We start from the raw sequence: 13,270 nt of genomic DNA on the forward strand, positions 1-13,270 counted from the left end.
TGTAGTCCACTTTGGAATTCTCTTGACAAGGATACAGAGGTAGTTTACCATTTCCTTTTCCAGCTCATTTTATAGATAATAAAACTGAGGCAAAGAGAATTAAGTGACTTACCCAGAAGCACACAGTATATGTCTGAGGTTAGATTTGAATTCAGGAAAATGAGTGTTCCTGCCTCTAAGCCCAGAGCTCTATCCACTGTGCCATCTCGCTGCCTTTGTAGTGGGTTCAGAAATTCCTTACTTCACAGGGAGTTAAGGCTTCAATTTGATTTAAGCTTATAGTTACATTTAGGAAAAGAACATTTTTTCACCCCTGAGGGTGTGTCCATATTATTCTTGTACAGTTTTGTTCCTTGTGTAAAGACCTTTGCATTCATAGTGATACCTTATTTCAATACTTAGCTATTTGTGTAATAAGTGTGTGTGTATGTATACAAATGATACACATACACACACAAACATCAGCTGGACACACATACTTACTCACACTATAACTATATATGGGTGTCCATGTGACCAGCAAATTTATTCATACTGCTCACGGAAAGTGTGTCAGAAGTTGCAACTTCTATTTGCAAAACTTAGGTTTGCAACTCTTCCATTTTTCCTTGCTCTCCACTGGATGTCTTTGATTGCAAATAACCACCTTTTCCCCCATTCTTGTATAACACCTGATCTAGCTGTTCCTCTGGCTTTTCAACTGCCTTTAGCTAGGCCACATAATTTGAGGTGTGTTTTTAAAAATTATTTTCTCACCTGTGGAGGCCTTAAGATATATCTTCTCTCTGTCTTTCTTTGAATCACTTAAGAAATTCATTTCATCTATCCTATGCATAGGGCTAATCTTACCAAAAAACGCTCCCATCAGGGCTTGCTCAAGGAAGTCTGTGCAATGGAACCAGCAAGTGTTGGCCAGTTATGGTTCCAATGGTCTTGGATCTTTGGATCAACCATAAAACAGGGAGATGTAAACAGAACTTTTTTTGCCTTTGGGCATTTTTCACCGGTGCCTTTTAAAGGCTCACTCTATGTCTTTTATGGACAATGTTTTGAAATATTATCTTTCTTTACATATATTTTGTTTTTTAGTAGAACTTCAAGCACATACACACCAGAGTACATATACTGAAGCTGTGGAGTTGGTAGATTATGACTATTATATATAACATCCAACAGAAAATCAGTGCATTTGAATAATAAGAGAGTAAGAAAGACCTTGAATATCACACAGGTCAAGTTTCTCATTTTGTTGTCGTTTTGTTGATTAGTCATATTTCAACTCTTTGTGATTTCATTTGGAGTTTTCTTGGCAAAGATATTGGAGTAGTTTGCCATTACCTTCTCCAGCTCATTTTACAGATGTAGAACTTGAGGCAAATAGGATTAAGTGATTTGCCTAGGGTCACACAGCTAGAAACTAGTCTGAGGCTGGTTTGAATTCAGGTCCTTTTGACTCCAGAAGGCACTCTATGCCTTCTGGCATAGAGCCAGACTAGCTGCCAGGAAGAGGAGGCCCAAATTGCTAACGTGACTTGTGAACATAAATCTAGATCTGGCAGTGATTTCAAGCAGTGTATAATCCACTTCTTTTTATAGATGAGGTTACGGAGGCCAAAATAGGTAAAGACTTGAACATATTCACATAACTAGTTAGGGAGAGAACTGGAATGAGAATCTAGGTCCTCTGCCAGGAGTGTGCTGGGAAATATTTAACAACTGACTATGCAGGAGAAAAAAATATACACATGACACACTTTTAAATTTAATCTGCAATACAACACTTTATCATTTTCACACTAGACAATCAATAAAACAATAAATCACACCCCAATTTTTAGCTTTTGCCAATTTTTGAGGTGGAAATGTTCACACTGAAAATTGAATCACTATTTCTAGGGAACCAGTTTGAACTGGTTTCCTCTCTGAATGCTACTATAGTAGCCACTTTCCATCATCATCATCAGTTGTCGTTGTCATCATCACTGATGTGGTTTTCATAATTTTCTCATTTGAACTTCATAATTACCTTGGGAGATAAGCCATTTATTGAGAAAAATGAGAGTCAGAGAAATTGAGAACTGCCCAGATTAGCCCAGAATGTAAAAGGCAGGGTTCAAATCTATGTCTTAGAACTCCAAGTATAGCATTTTTAACATTGTTTGACATGCACACTTTCATGTGTGGTCATGAAAAGAAATAATTCCCATGGAGATCTTTGGCCAGGATGCTAAGGTTAAACAATACATGATCATCATGACCTCTGCAATGGAACTATTATACACTCAGCCTTTAGGATTTAAAAAGAAAAAGTTTAGTCATAGATTTCAATAGTGGCAAATGTTTTTGCCTTTTATATTAACAGGGTATTTTGTTTGATTTCACTCAATAGATCAAACTGAGAGTAAGTTGGATGTATGTCATTTTTCTCTGTAGGGATGCTTTTTGTGTATATTTTTAGAATGTTTTTTCATTGTGATTCATATCTACTTCTCTGTCTTGTGACTTCTCTATATTGTCAAAGTTTCCCCTTTATTTATTTTCCTTTTGGCCTAGTATTGAGTTAGGATTTCTTTGAATCCTCCATTCTCTATGATATTTGATTGCAGCAATTCTAGGGAGGAGCCTGGGCAATTAGATGCTTGTATGTATTTCACAGAACTTTTGGCTTATGTAGATGGTCTCTTCTGCATTGTTAAATGGGATTTATAAAATGAAACTTGCTTGTGATATTTTGGTAGGCTTGCAGGAATGAATCCTTGGCAGGCATGGTCCCTGGTTGGTAGAACCTTTTCTTCATTTTTCTTTATTTTTATTTTTAGTTTAAGAGAATGACTTTTTTCCAATCTAGCTATAGTTTGTGTTATTATAAGTAAGCACACTTTCTTCTCCTAGAGGATGCAAAATATTTGAATTTACCTGGATTTGGGCTTTTATTCTAGTGGAAGAATGTATCTTCTTTCTTTGGCCCATCATGAATTGGTAAGAATAGGGTTATAATGGAAGGAAAACAGGGATCCTAGAGAGATCCTGCCCATGAGTTATATGGTCTTTGCAGAAGCAGACTCTAAGCTCAATAAAAAGAACTCAGAAACTAAATATCTGCAATAACAGTTTTACTTATATAAAAAAATACCATCATCTTGTCTGTTTGGACCACTAACCTAAAAGTAATGCTGAACATTATTAATTGAGGGAGGCATCTTTGTGATGCACCTTACCTGAAGTTACACCTTTGCCTTGGTTTTTATTTGTTCATCTGTTCTAGAATTGGGTAGAATAGGCAAAAAGAGAAGACTAGGTTGAGTTTGTTTGCCTGAGGCTATAATCCTTCTTTAATTAACTGTAACCATTCTCTCAAAAGAGGAGGGGAGGGGAGGGAGACAGCAAACTGTCTCTTCTTGATTCCATAGTTGGTATTGGCTTGACAACAAGAGACGCGGCTGTAAAGAAGAGCAACAGACAAACCCAGCCTTGGGTATTTGACAGTCACTAGCTGTGTGACTCTGGGCAAATCATTTAACTCTGATTGCCTTACCAAAAAATAAAAAGAGCAATGGAAAGACATATAATTGGTTGCTGCCATCATAGAAGAGAAGAGGCAACTAAAGACTCTTCCCACCTTCTCTTTGTTTTTCTCCTTGGGAATCCGAGCTGCCCCAGGATCCTGGAGAAGACTGTTAATGTCAATCTGGCTTCCACCATCATGAATTTGAATCATTTTGACTACCACTCTCCTTTTGCAGCCAATTTCACAAGCATGAACTTTATTCACTGACAACCAAAGTAATGGAAAAAGTTTCCCTAGGGTGGAGGACGTTGTCCCATATCTTGACTTATTATTGTAACCACTGTTATGTTTTTAATAGATGATATTTTTAGATAACAATATGCACTTTTGGATTTAAGTATATTCTTCATTTATAATTTTGGTACATTATCATCTTAAATACTATCTTTCCTATAGACATTTTTTTTTTTTTTTTTTTTTTTGCAAGAGATAACAATAAGGCAATGTAAGACAGTGGGACACAACAGAAATAACTGCAGATTTGGAGTGAGAAGATCTGGCTTGGAGTCTAATATTAGGATCAGAACATTAGAATTGTAGAAAACCTTAGGGAGTATCTAATTCAGCAGTTCTTAACCTGTGAACTTGGTTTTCACACATTTATAACAAATACTGATGTACATATATACCCACACATAGATAGATGAAATATATGAATATTTTATAACTGTTTTGAATATTTCCATGTAATCCTATGATTACCTGGGTCTGGATTTTCACTCCAGTGAAAAAATACAACTATGTTTTCTTTTTGTTTTGGCCCCATAATGCACTGAGGAGTAGAGTCATACTGAAAGAGGAAACAAGGAACCTTGCCAAGAAATATATATAACCTTTACGGGCCATATACATGACCTGTATATGGAGGGAACCTGCCAAGAAATGTATATGACCTTTACAGAAGTAGACTTTGGTCTCCATAGAAAGAAACCAGAGATTAAATATCTACAAGACAGTTGTTTTACACCCAAAATAGTTTTAACTTTATATACTTTAAGAAATATTACTTTCATAAACTTAAAGATGTTTCTCTGAGAAAGGACAGATTTTACCACACTGCCAAACGGGTCCACAACATAAAAAGGTGAAGAATCTTCAATTTCTCACTTTACAAATTAGGAAACTGAGGTCCCTAGAGTCAAAATGACATATCAAAGACAGTAACAGAACTAGAAATTGAATATAATTTTCTGACTACTATTCTATCGCTCTCTTCTGTACATTTTTTTTTTTTTACTTATCACCTGTGTGGTATTTGGGTCCCCTGGGTCTCAGCTATCTCAACTGTATAATGAAGGGGTTGCATTAGTTTTGAATGCTCATAGAGGTGTGTGTCTCATAGGCAGAGAGACATTCTATATTTATAATGTGTAAAGGGTGTGTGGAGTAATAAAAAAGGTGTGTGTCTCTTACTATCTGGTCTTCTAACCTCATGGTTCTAAGCCAAAGCAGGCATTCTTATTGGTGTAGTGAGTGGTAGGATAGGGAAAGAACATTTTATGCAAAGCACAGGCACCTGTGAGTATTCTCCCGGAACAGAAGTACATGCTGATCATTGTGTTTGTTTGCCTTGTTCTAATAGAAGCTTTGGGAGAGGAACCAGAGGTCGGCCCACCAGTAGGCCAGGGGAATGTAATCTGAAATTCTAGGGAAGGTGCACATTCCTTTCTCTCTCCACTGGAGGAAAGCATTCAACCCAGAAAGAAGAATTATATGTACAAATAATCTGATCTTAGAGAGATACCTAATGTTTCTAGATAAAATAGTGTCTCCTTTATCAATGGAGAATAAGGTATTTTTAAAAAGGAGTTGAAATTTGATCCTTCAAATGCTATAGAATAAAGGCCTTTTTTTAAATGACAATTTTAGCTATTTTTGGATAAAAATCTTTCTAAAATGCACCTCCATGGCTCAAACATATTGTTTACTCACTTATACTCCCATTGATACCAAACATTTTCCATTGTCACGTCTATGCCCTTGTCCTAAAGTCATTTTCTTTTTCCAAGCAGAGGGCATTTAGAACTTTGTAGATCAGTTTAACATCTGTAAAATCTTAGTCCCTATAGCTTCCCCCATTCTGATGTTGATACATGGAAAGATGATGGAACCCAGAGTCAAGAATCTGAGGTCTTCACAGGGCATTGCAGTCTCTACCAGTTGCAGTACTAATTTTTTCTATGTTTTCACAAAGGTATGAATAACCCACTCCAGGAGCTCCCAAACCACTGGGTTCCACACTGGTGACAGTCGCATTTTCACTGTCATAGACAGTCACTCCTCTTCACACATATGCACTGATTCATTCACCCTATATATAACATCACTCTCTGACATCTCATGAGATTCCCAATTTTATATAAATTCAGTCATTCAGACCAAAACTGATCACTTTTTCCTGATCTATTTTTCTGTCTACTATCAAAGTGCTCTGTTAAAAACACACACAGGAGCTACCATCTTGTCAAATCACTCTTGAGAGCACCACAAGAACATCTTGACACCCTTATCTATATACTTTTATATTCAAGAGATAATTAACAATTACAGGCAACTGCACAAATGCTGCATCTTCCTCCACCCAGTATGTGCACTCCCAGGATTCTCAGCCTTCAGAAGTAAATAGAATGCAAATAATCACCACATTAAGAATAAGTTGCATATGAAGTTTCATTTAGAATTTGAAAACTGTTTTTCCAAAGATACAATGTGTATATATAGAGGTTAGGTTTGTAGGGTAGCTCCCAAAAGCCAATTTAATCCATATATGTTTTATACTTATTTATATTTATATTATATTATATATATCTTATATATAATATATATTATACATATTTAATCCATATATCCTTTTGTATAACTTCCAAAAAGTTAAGCCAGGTTGGTATCAGTCTAATATTAAATATCTATTAAAAGATAATGAACTCCCACTTATGATTTTAATTTTACCAACCAGCCAGAAGAATTATACATTTAAAACAAGACATTTAATCAAACAGCAAAGCAAAGCATAGAATCATAGATGTAGACTTAGAAGGAACTTCAGAGACTATCTAGTTCAATCTCTTTACTTTATACAAGAGGAAACTAAGGCTGAGAGTGTATTTGACTTTTCTATTGGAGATTTTGTGCCTCCAGACTCAAATCAGAGACTTTTCCAAACTGCCAGAATCTGTTTAGAGCTCAGGCTACCAAACTCCCTTTGCACCCAACAACCTCTTTGATTGATATGCAAATGAATCAGAGCAAGAGCAAAAGAAAAGCGAAGATAACTGTTTTCCTTGGTTCACATTCCTGTCTTTATTAGAAATAAATGCTGTTAACAACTTCCGTGACTCTGTGCCCAGCTTCCTCTAAAGTCTATTATTCTACCTTTTGGGCAGCTTTGTGTTGTGTTCTGGCTGTCATAAAACTTTTGGTTCCCTGTGCCTATAAAGCCTGCATATGTGTGTGTGTGTGTGTGTGTGTGTGTGTGTGTGTGTGTGTGAGAGAGAGAGAGAGAGAAAGAGACAGAGACAGACACACACACACACAAAGAGACAAACAGAGACACAAAGAGAGATAGCAAGAAATGAAATCAAACATAGAGACAGACAGAAGAGAGAGGCAGAAAAACAGAAAAGAAGTTACAGAGAAAGAAGAAGAAACAGAGGCAAAGATACTAATCAGAGAGAGAAAGATAGTTAAGTTAGGGTTAAGTCTAGGGGTATGGATTCATGTGTTCACTTTGGTTATTTCTTAGCGGTGTGTTCAACTAAATCCTTTACAGTAAACATTTGCTCAGAAAGTAATGAAAATCATATCTATCTGTAGACAAAGGCTATTTTAAAAATATAGACAGTAAATAAACAAGATTAACTGGCAATTAACTGGCAATTAACAATGCCAATTCAGTAGGCAATGATGAAGCAGGAGAAAGAGAAGAAATAGAAAGGGAATAAATCCACCTGATCCAAAAAGCAGTGACATGATCAAGGAAACAACAATATCCTAAAAGGTATCTTAGCAGATCACTCCTTAAGTGGGTCAGAGAGCCAGATCAGATTTTAACCTCTCATAATTATATTCCTTGTAGTTAACAATTGCTATCAACCATCTGATAATAAGAATCTTTACCACCCTCAGCCCTTGCTTTTTCTACTTTCCTAGAACTTCCTAAAATTCTTGGATTTCTTAAGGACCCCTGTCCTGTGCAACTTCTTCCCATTACCCTTAAGTTCCTCTTTCCAATTTGGAAAAAAACAAAAACCAAAAACAAACCCAGCAATTATACTTATTATCATCCTCTTATGATTCACTTTGGAGACAAATAGCCTTTAATATCTCAGTCATCCCTTTTTTTCCCTACCTCAAAATAAAAGGGGAAGAATACTTCATTCTAAAAAGCCATTGGGTAAGTAGAATACTTAAACAGTGTCTGATAGGTTTGATACAAGGCTTATTCGTGCATAGTCTAGATATGGTCCAGAATACTAGCTGAGTTTCAGGTTATATACCTGAGTTCAGACATATGAATCTATAGGATAGAGTCTGATTTATTTAGAGACAGCCAATCAATAAATAGGCATTCATGAAATGCCTATTATGTGCTAGACACTGTATGACCTACCTTCCAGAGTCAATATAGCTCAGTTAGTATAGGAGAATGGAATGGATTTTCATTTGCCCAAATATTTATCCAGTTGCATTCAATCCTATGTCAGATCTTTATTCTGTAGAAGGAAAATAAAGATGTAAAGTAAGGGGGAATGAGTTTGAAAAACAGACCCCAAAAATAAATAGCCCCCTCTTCAGAGTCCCTCATCATATTTTTCCATCTTGGATCAACTTCTTTTTCTACTTTCCATAAGTTATTTAGATCTGGCAGTAGGAAATTAGGCATTAACTCTAGATCTACCAACATGGGTACATATTATCATAGATAAGAGTGGGAATTAACTCAATATCTAGTAGCTGGCAGCAATAGCTGGCGCTCAGAACCCTCTTAACCTTACAGATACATTAGGCAACTAAGATCACTGATTCAGGTTAGAGATCCCCAAAGGGTGGGGAGAAAGGAGGATAGTATTTTTTATATTTGGTCCTTCACCTTTACCCTCCTAATCACTCAGATTAGTGTCTTCATATTGGGTCACAATGCGCTATGGCCAGGGCATTCAGAGCAAGGTAGAAACATAGTGTGTTTCAAGTAACCAGGAGGAAAAACAAAAGGTTTGGGATGTGTTTATCCAAATGATTTAAGCCAGTGGCCTGAGGTTATGGAGAAAGCTAATGGGAAAAAATGTTCATATTGTGGTATGAATCACTTTAGAATGCATATATGTTGACATCAAGGATTAATAATTTCAGCAGGATGAGTCTATTTCAGTACTGTAGAGTGTAATTTTTCTTTGCCTTACTAGATACTCTTAATGAGTTGTTGTGACTAAAACCAAGTAAACAATCTTCCCCCCAAAACCATCACATGGTGGTCAATTTTAGTTGGACTGGTCTCTGAATGACAGATTCCTGAGGGACCATATCTGATACTTTTCCCACTTTGGTACATCTTGCCAAAACTTGTAGTGCACAGACATACTCTTAATTTTAAAAAAAAAGTGCTACATTGTGATTTTTACATTTCTGAGACTTTTCTCCTTCAAAGAACCTTTCCTGGAAAGAGAGAAAAACAGTTAAACAAAACAAATTAAAAGGCTATTAAATAAAAATTAAAAAAAAAAACACAAAAAAAAACACTAAAAAAAACAAAAAAAAAAAAACAAATTGATACATTGATGGTATCTGACAGCAAACTCCCCATTCAGCACCCGTTGTCTACTCTTTTCTAGCCAAAGGTGAGAAGTATATTTCATTTTTCATCCGTGTAATTACCAATGTTTTGATAATTACATTAATATAAATTCTGATGATCTCAGTGTATTTTCCAAATACATGCAAAGATAGTTTTCAACATTCACCTTTGCAAAACTTTGTGTTCCAAAATTTTCTCCATCCCTCCTCTTTCTTCTCCCCTTCACAGATAGCAAGCAATCCAGGATGGGTTAAACATGTGTAATTCTTCTAAACCCATTTTCATATTCATCATGATGCACAAGAAAAGTTAAATCAAGAGGCAAAAAAATAAAAGAAAGAAAAAAAAACAAGCAAACAAACAACTACAAGAAAAATAAAGCAAACAAACAACTACAAGAAAAATAAAAAAAACAAGCAAACAATAACTACAACAAAAAGACAAAAATACTATGTTTTTATCCATATTCAGTCTCCATGGTTGTCTCTCTGGTTTGGGATGGCTCTTTCCATCACAAGTTTATTGGAACTGCCTTGAATCATCTTATTGTTGAAATGAGCCAAGTCCATCACAGTTGATCATCTCATAATCTTATTGTTACTGTGTACAATCTTCTTTTGGTTCTGTTCACTTCACTTAGCATCAGTTCATATAGTTTTTCCAAGCTTTTCCGAAATCAGCCTCTTCATCATTTCTTATAGAACAATAACATTCCATTACATGTATATACCATAACTTATTTAGCCATTCCCCAACTGATGGGCATTCACTCAATTTCTAATTCTTTGCCTTAGTGTTGTTTTCTTTGCATGACTATGGTCATTATGTTGTTCTCTTAATTCAAATTTCTGTACTGCTTATCATTGAATCTTAAATTCATTCAATTCTATTCAACAAGTATCATATTAAGCATCTACTATGTTTTTGACATTGTCTTAGGGCTGAGACTATAAAGACAAAAATAGAACCAAGGAGCATATACTCTACATTACATTCAAATCTTCCCAAGTTCTGAATTCCTCCTGTTTTCCATTTTCTATGGAATGATATAATTCTATTATATTCATTGGCAAGACTCCTCTTCTGGTTCTTTTGTTCATTCTGTAACTGAAAGAATGAAATTATTGAAATCTTTCTTTGGACTTTTTGGATCATTGTTTAATATGTTCTTCTTTTCTAGAGCACTAATGGATAAAGATGAGAGAGTTGTGTTCTTTTGCATCTTGTATGTAGCCTTCTTGACCCAAAGTTCTTGAAAATCTCCATTACATTAATAAACTGGTACATACTTTGTTTCTAGTTTTTTTTCATGATTCAAAAAAATTGTTACTATAAATATTTTGGTACATTTGGGATCTTCTTTTCTTTCATTTTCTTTAGATATGTAATTCTTATTGACATAATAAGGTTATCACTGGGCCAAACAATGTGAACCACTATCATAATATTTGATAACCCAGGAACATCTTCATGACACAATGAACTTTAGTGGACTTTAGTGAAATGTTATGTTTTATTCCTCTATTATTTTTATAATTACATTTTTGAGGTTGGTACTTTAGCAATATTGTAGAAAGAACACTGTCCTGTGTTTAGGTCTGAGCTAGTATCAGCTTTACTACTTCTTAGCTAGAAGGTTAAGCCAACCTAGTTGAATTCAATCCAATAACTATCTTCTTAAGCATCTCTTTTTTATGACTTTGTCTTGGGGACTGAGACTATAAAGACAAAAATGGAACCAAGGAGCTTATATTCTATTTTACATCCAACTCTTCTCAAGTTCCTATTTTGTAATTTTCTATAGGATGATAGAATTCTATTACACTTATTGGCAAGACCCTTACCCAGGTTGATATAATCTTCCTGAGCCTTAATTAGCTGATATGTAACCTAGAGATAATATGATTTAAAGTCAGAAAAGCTGGACCAAAGAATCTCTTGAGGTCTCTTCCAGGGGATATCTATAAGAATAAGAATGTGTTGGCCTTCAAATTTGGTTCCAGTATTTGAGGGAGACAGAAAATGGTCCTCCACAGAACCTTTTCACCCCTTTCTGAAAGTCCTTCTCTTTAGTCCCCTATTTGCACCATGCGGGGAGAGAGGGTAGAAGAAATGGAGGTTTTCCCTAAGCATAAAAGAGGAAGATAGACTTGTGTTACAGAATAAAAGAAATGGTTGTGTTTCCGTTATACAAATAATTTAAAGGGGTGGGGGGAGGGAAAAAACCCTACGACTGGAAGGTAATGTCTAATGCATTTCCAGAACATGACTGCTGTGGTCGCCTAGCAACCAGGAGGAGGCGGGTCTGTGAGGCAAGAGGGGCTCCATCCCTCAGTCTATTCCTCCCCAACTTCCTTCCCTCGTCACACTCAGGCGGGCGAATGTGTTCGTCTATGTGTAAGTCCAGGTGGGCAGGTGATGTAGAAGCTCACTGCCCACCTCACACGCTGACGATATCCAGTTGCTGAGGATGAAACTTTGGGGTTTGAGGAAGCGGGACCATGTCCTCGTGGAGCTCCTGGGTGGGATGTGAGAACCCCCGCCCCAAGCCAGTGGGCGAGGGGCAGATCACGAAGTAGTCAAGCTGCTGGATGCCTATCCCGGGCTTGGCAAATCGACTCTTGGAAAGTTTGTAGACACCAAAGGGGCAGGCAGGCAGCGTCTTTCTCTGCGCCAGGAAGATGCTTTGGTCTGACTGACCCGAAGTTTAACTGGCAAGCGGATGCTCCTGGCAGATCAGACTGTCCAAGCCAGGTATGCCCACTGGATCGCGGCGAACCAAAAGGCAGGGAAATCAGAGCGAGTTCTCAGCAGAGCCCACAGCACTTTTCCTGATGCTGGCTTGACTGAATCATTGCGAGTATTTTGGAGAAATTATTGTTTTATTTTTATTTTCCTCTCTCCTTCTTCCTGCAGACAATGAGTTTGAGGAAGCCACAGCAGCGCAGTTCAGCCCAGATGAGTTGGGTAAGTTCTTCCCTTGTTGTATAAAAGCAGTGTCTTTTTTTCTTCCTGTCTTTTGATTTTCCCCAGTGACCGACTCCAGAGCTCCTGTTTGGAGTCAGACTGTGCAAGGACCCAGACTGATGGGAATACTTTTTATTTATATGTGTTGGCATGTCGCGGTCCTTTTAAGTCAATCGCATTGGCTTAGCTTAGATATTTCCATTGCGATGCTAGCTGGCATTTTTTCCTGGGCATGTAGCTTTTGTGGCTGAACTGAAGTGTCAGAGTGTGTGTGTGTGTGTGTGTGTGAGAGAGAGAGAGAGAGACAGAGACAGAGACAGAGACAGAGACAGACACAGAGAGTCATACAGAGAGAATGAGAATGCAAATGTTGCAGCTCTTTGATAATCCACTTTAAACTAAACCCAAAACAAACAGGAACTTCCTCTATGGCTTGACTCCTGAACCAGCCCTAGAAAGCAGGAACTATCCAAGTCTTTTCTGTAGTTGCCTCACTGAGTACTTAGCCCACTCTATAGTTGGATATATGATCTATAGGTACTCATTAATTGGAAGGGACTGCAGGAAGACATTGTAGGCTAGTTTTAAAGTATGTCTGGGAGCTACAGCCCTTAAGTGATATTATGTTTTTCTTGGATGTCTTAGAATAGTTTATTTCTCTCTTTACTTATGTTTGTCTCTGTGCCAGCCTTTTCTGCCCCCCTCCCCACTTTTGACAGGAATTTTGTGTGGTTGATAGAAATTTTGTCAAAAGCTGAGCCCTTTCCATGTTAACTGAAAAGGTATTTCCATTATCAGAGCCCCTAGTGAGTATTCTGGGTGCCTTCTGCTACTCTAAATGGTGTGTGTGTGTGTGTGTGTGTGTGTATGTGTGTGTGTGTGTGTGTCCCTTCAGGAAACCTTGACTGCTAACAAGCTGGCTATTCAGAATATTCTCCCTACTC

At 36.9% G+C, this 13,270-nt stretch overlaps 1 protein-coding gene across 1 annotated transcript in view; it reads left to right on the top strand.

The window, feature by feature from the left end:
• AMOTL1 (angiomotin like 1) overlaps window positions 1–13,270 on the top strand; it is a 244,964-nt gene that overhangs the window by 11,666 nt on the left and 220,028 nt on the right. The window contains exon 2 of the mRNA XM_031961026.1: window positions 12,276–12,326. Within this exon, the coding sequence (XP_031816886.1) occupies window positions 12,276–12,326 (51 nt within the window). The remainder of the gene's footprint in view (window positions 1–12,275; window positions 12,327–13,270) is intronic.

The sequence above is a fragment of the Sarcophilus harrisii genome, chromosome 3, assembly GCF_902635505.1.
Source record: "Sarcophilus harrisii chromosome 3, mSarHar1.11, whole genome shotgun sequence".
Classification (NCBI taxonomy): domain Eukaryota; kingdom Metazoa; phylum Chordata; class Mammalia; order Dasyuromorphia; family Dasyuridae; genus Sarcophilus; species Sarcophilus harrisii.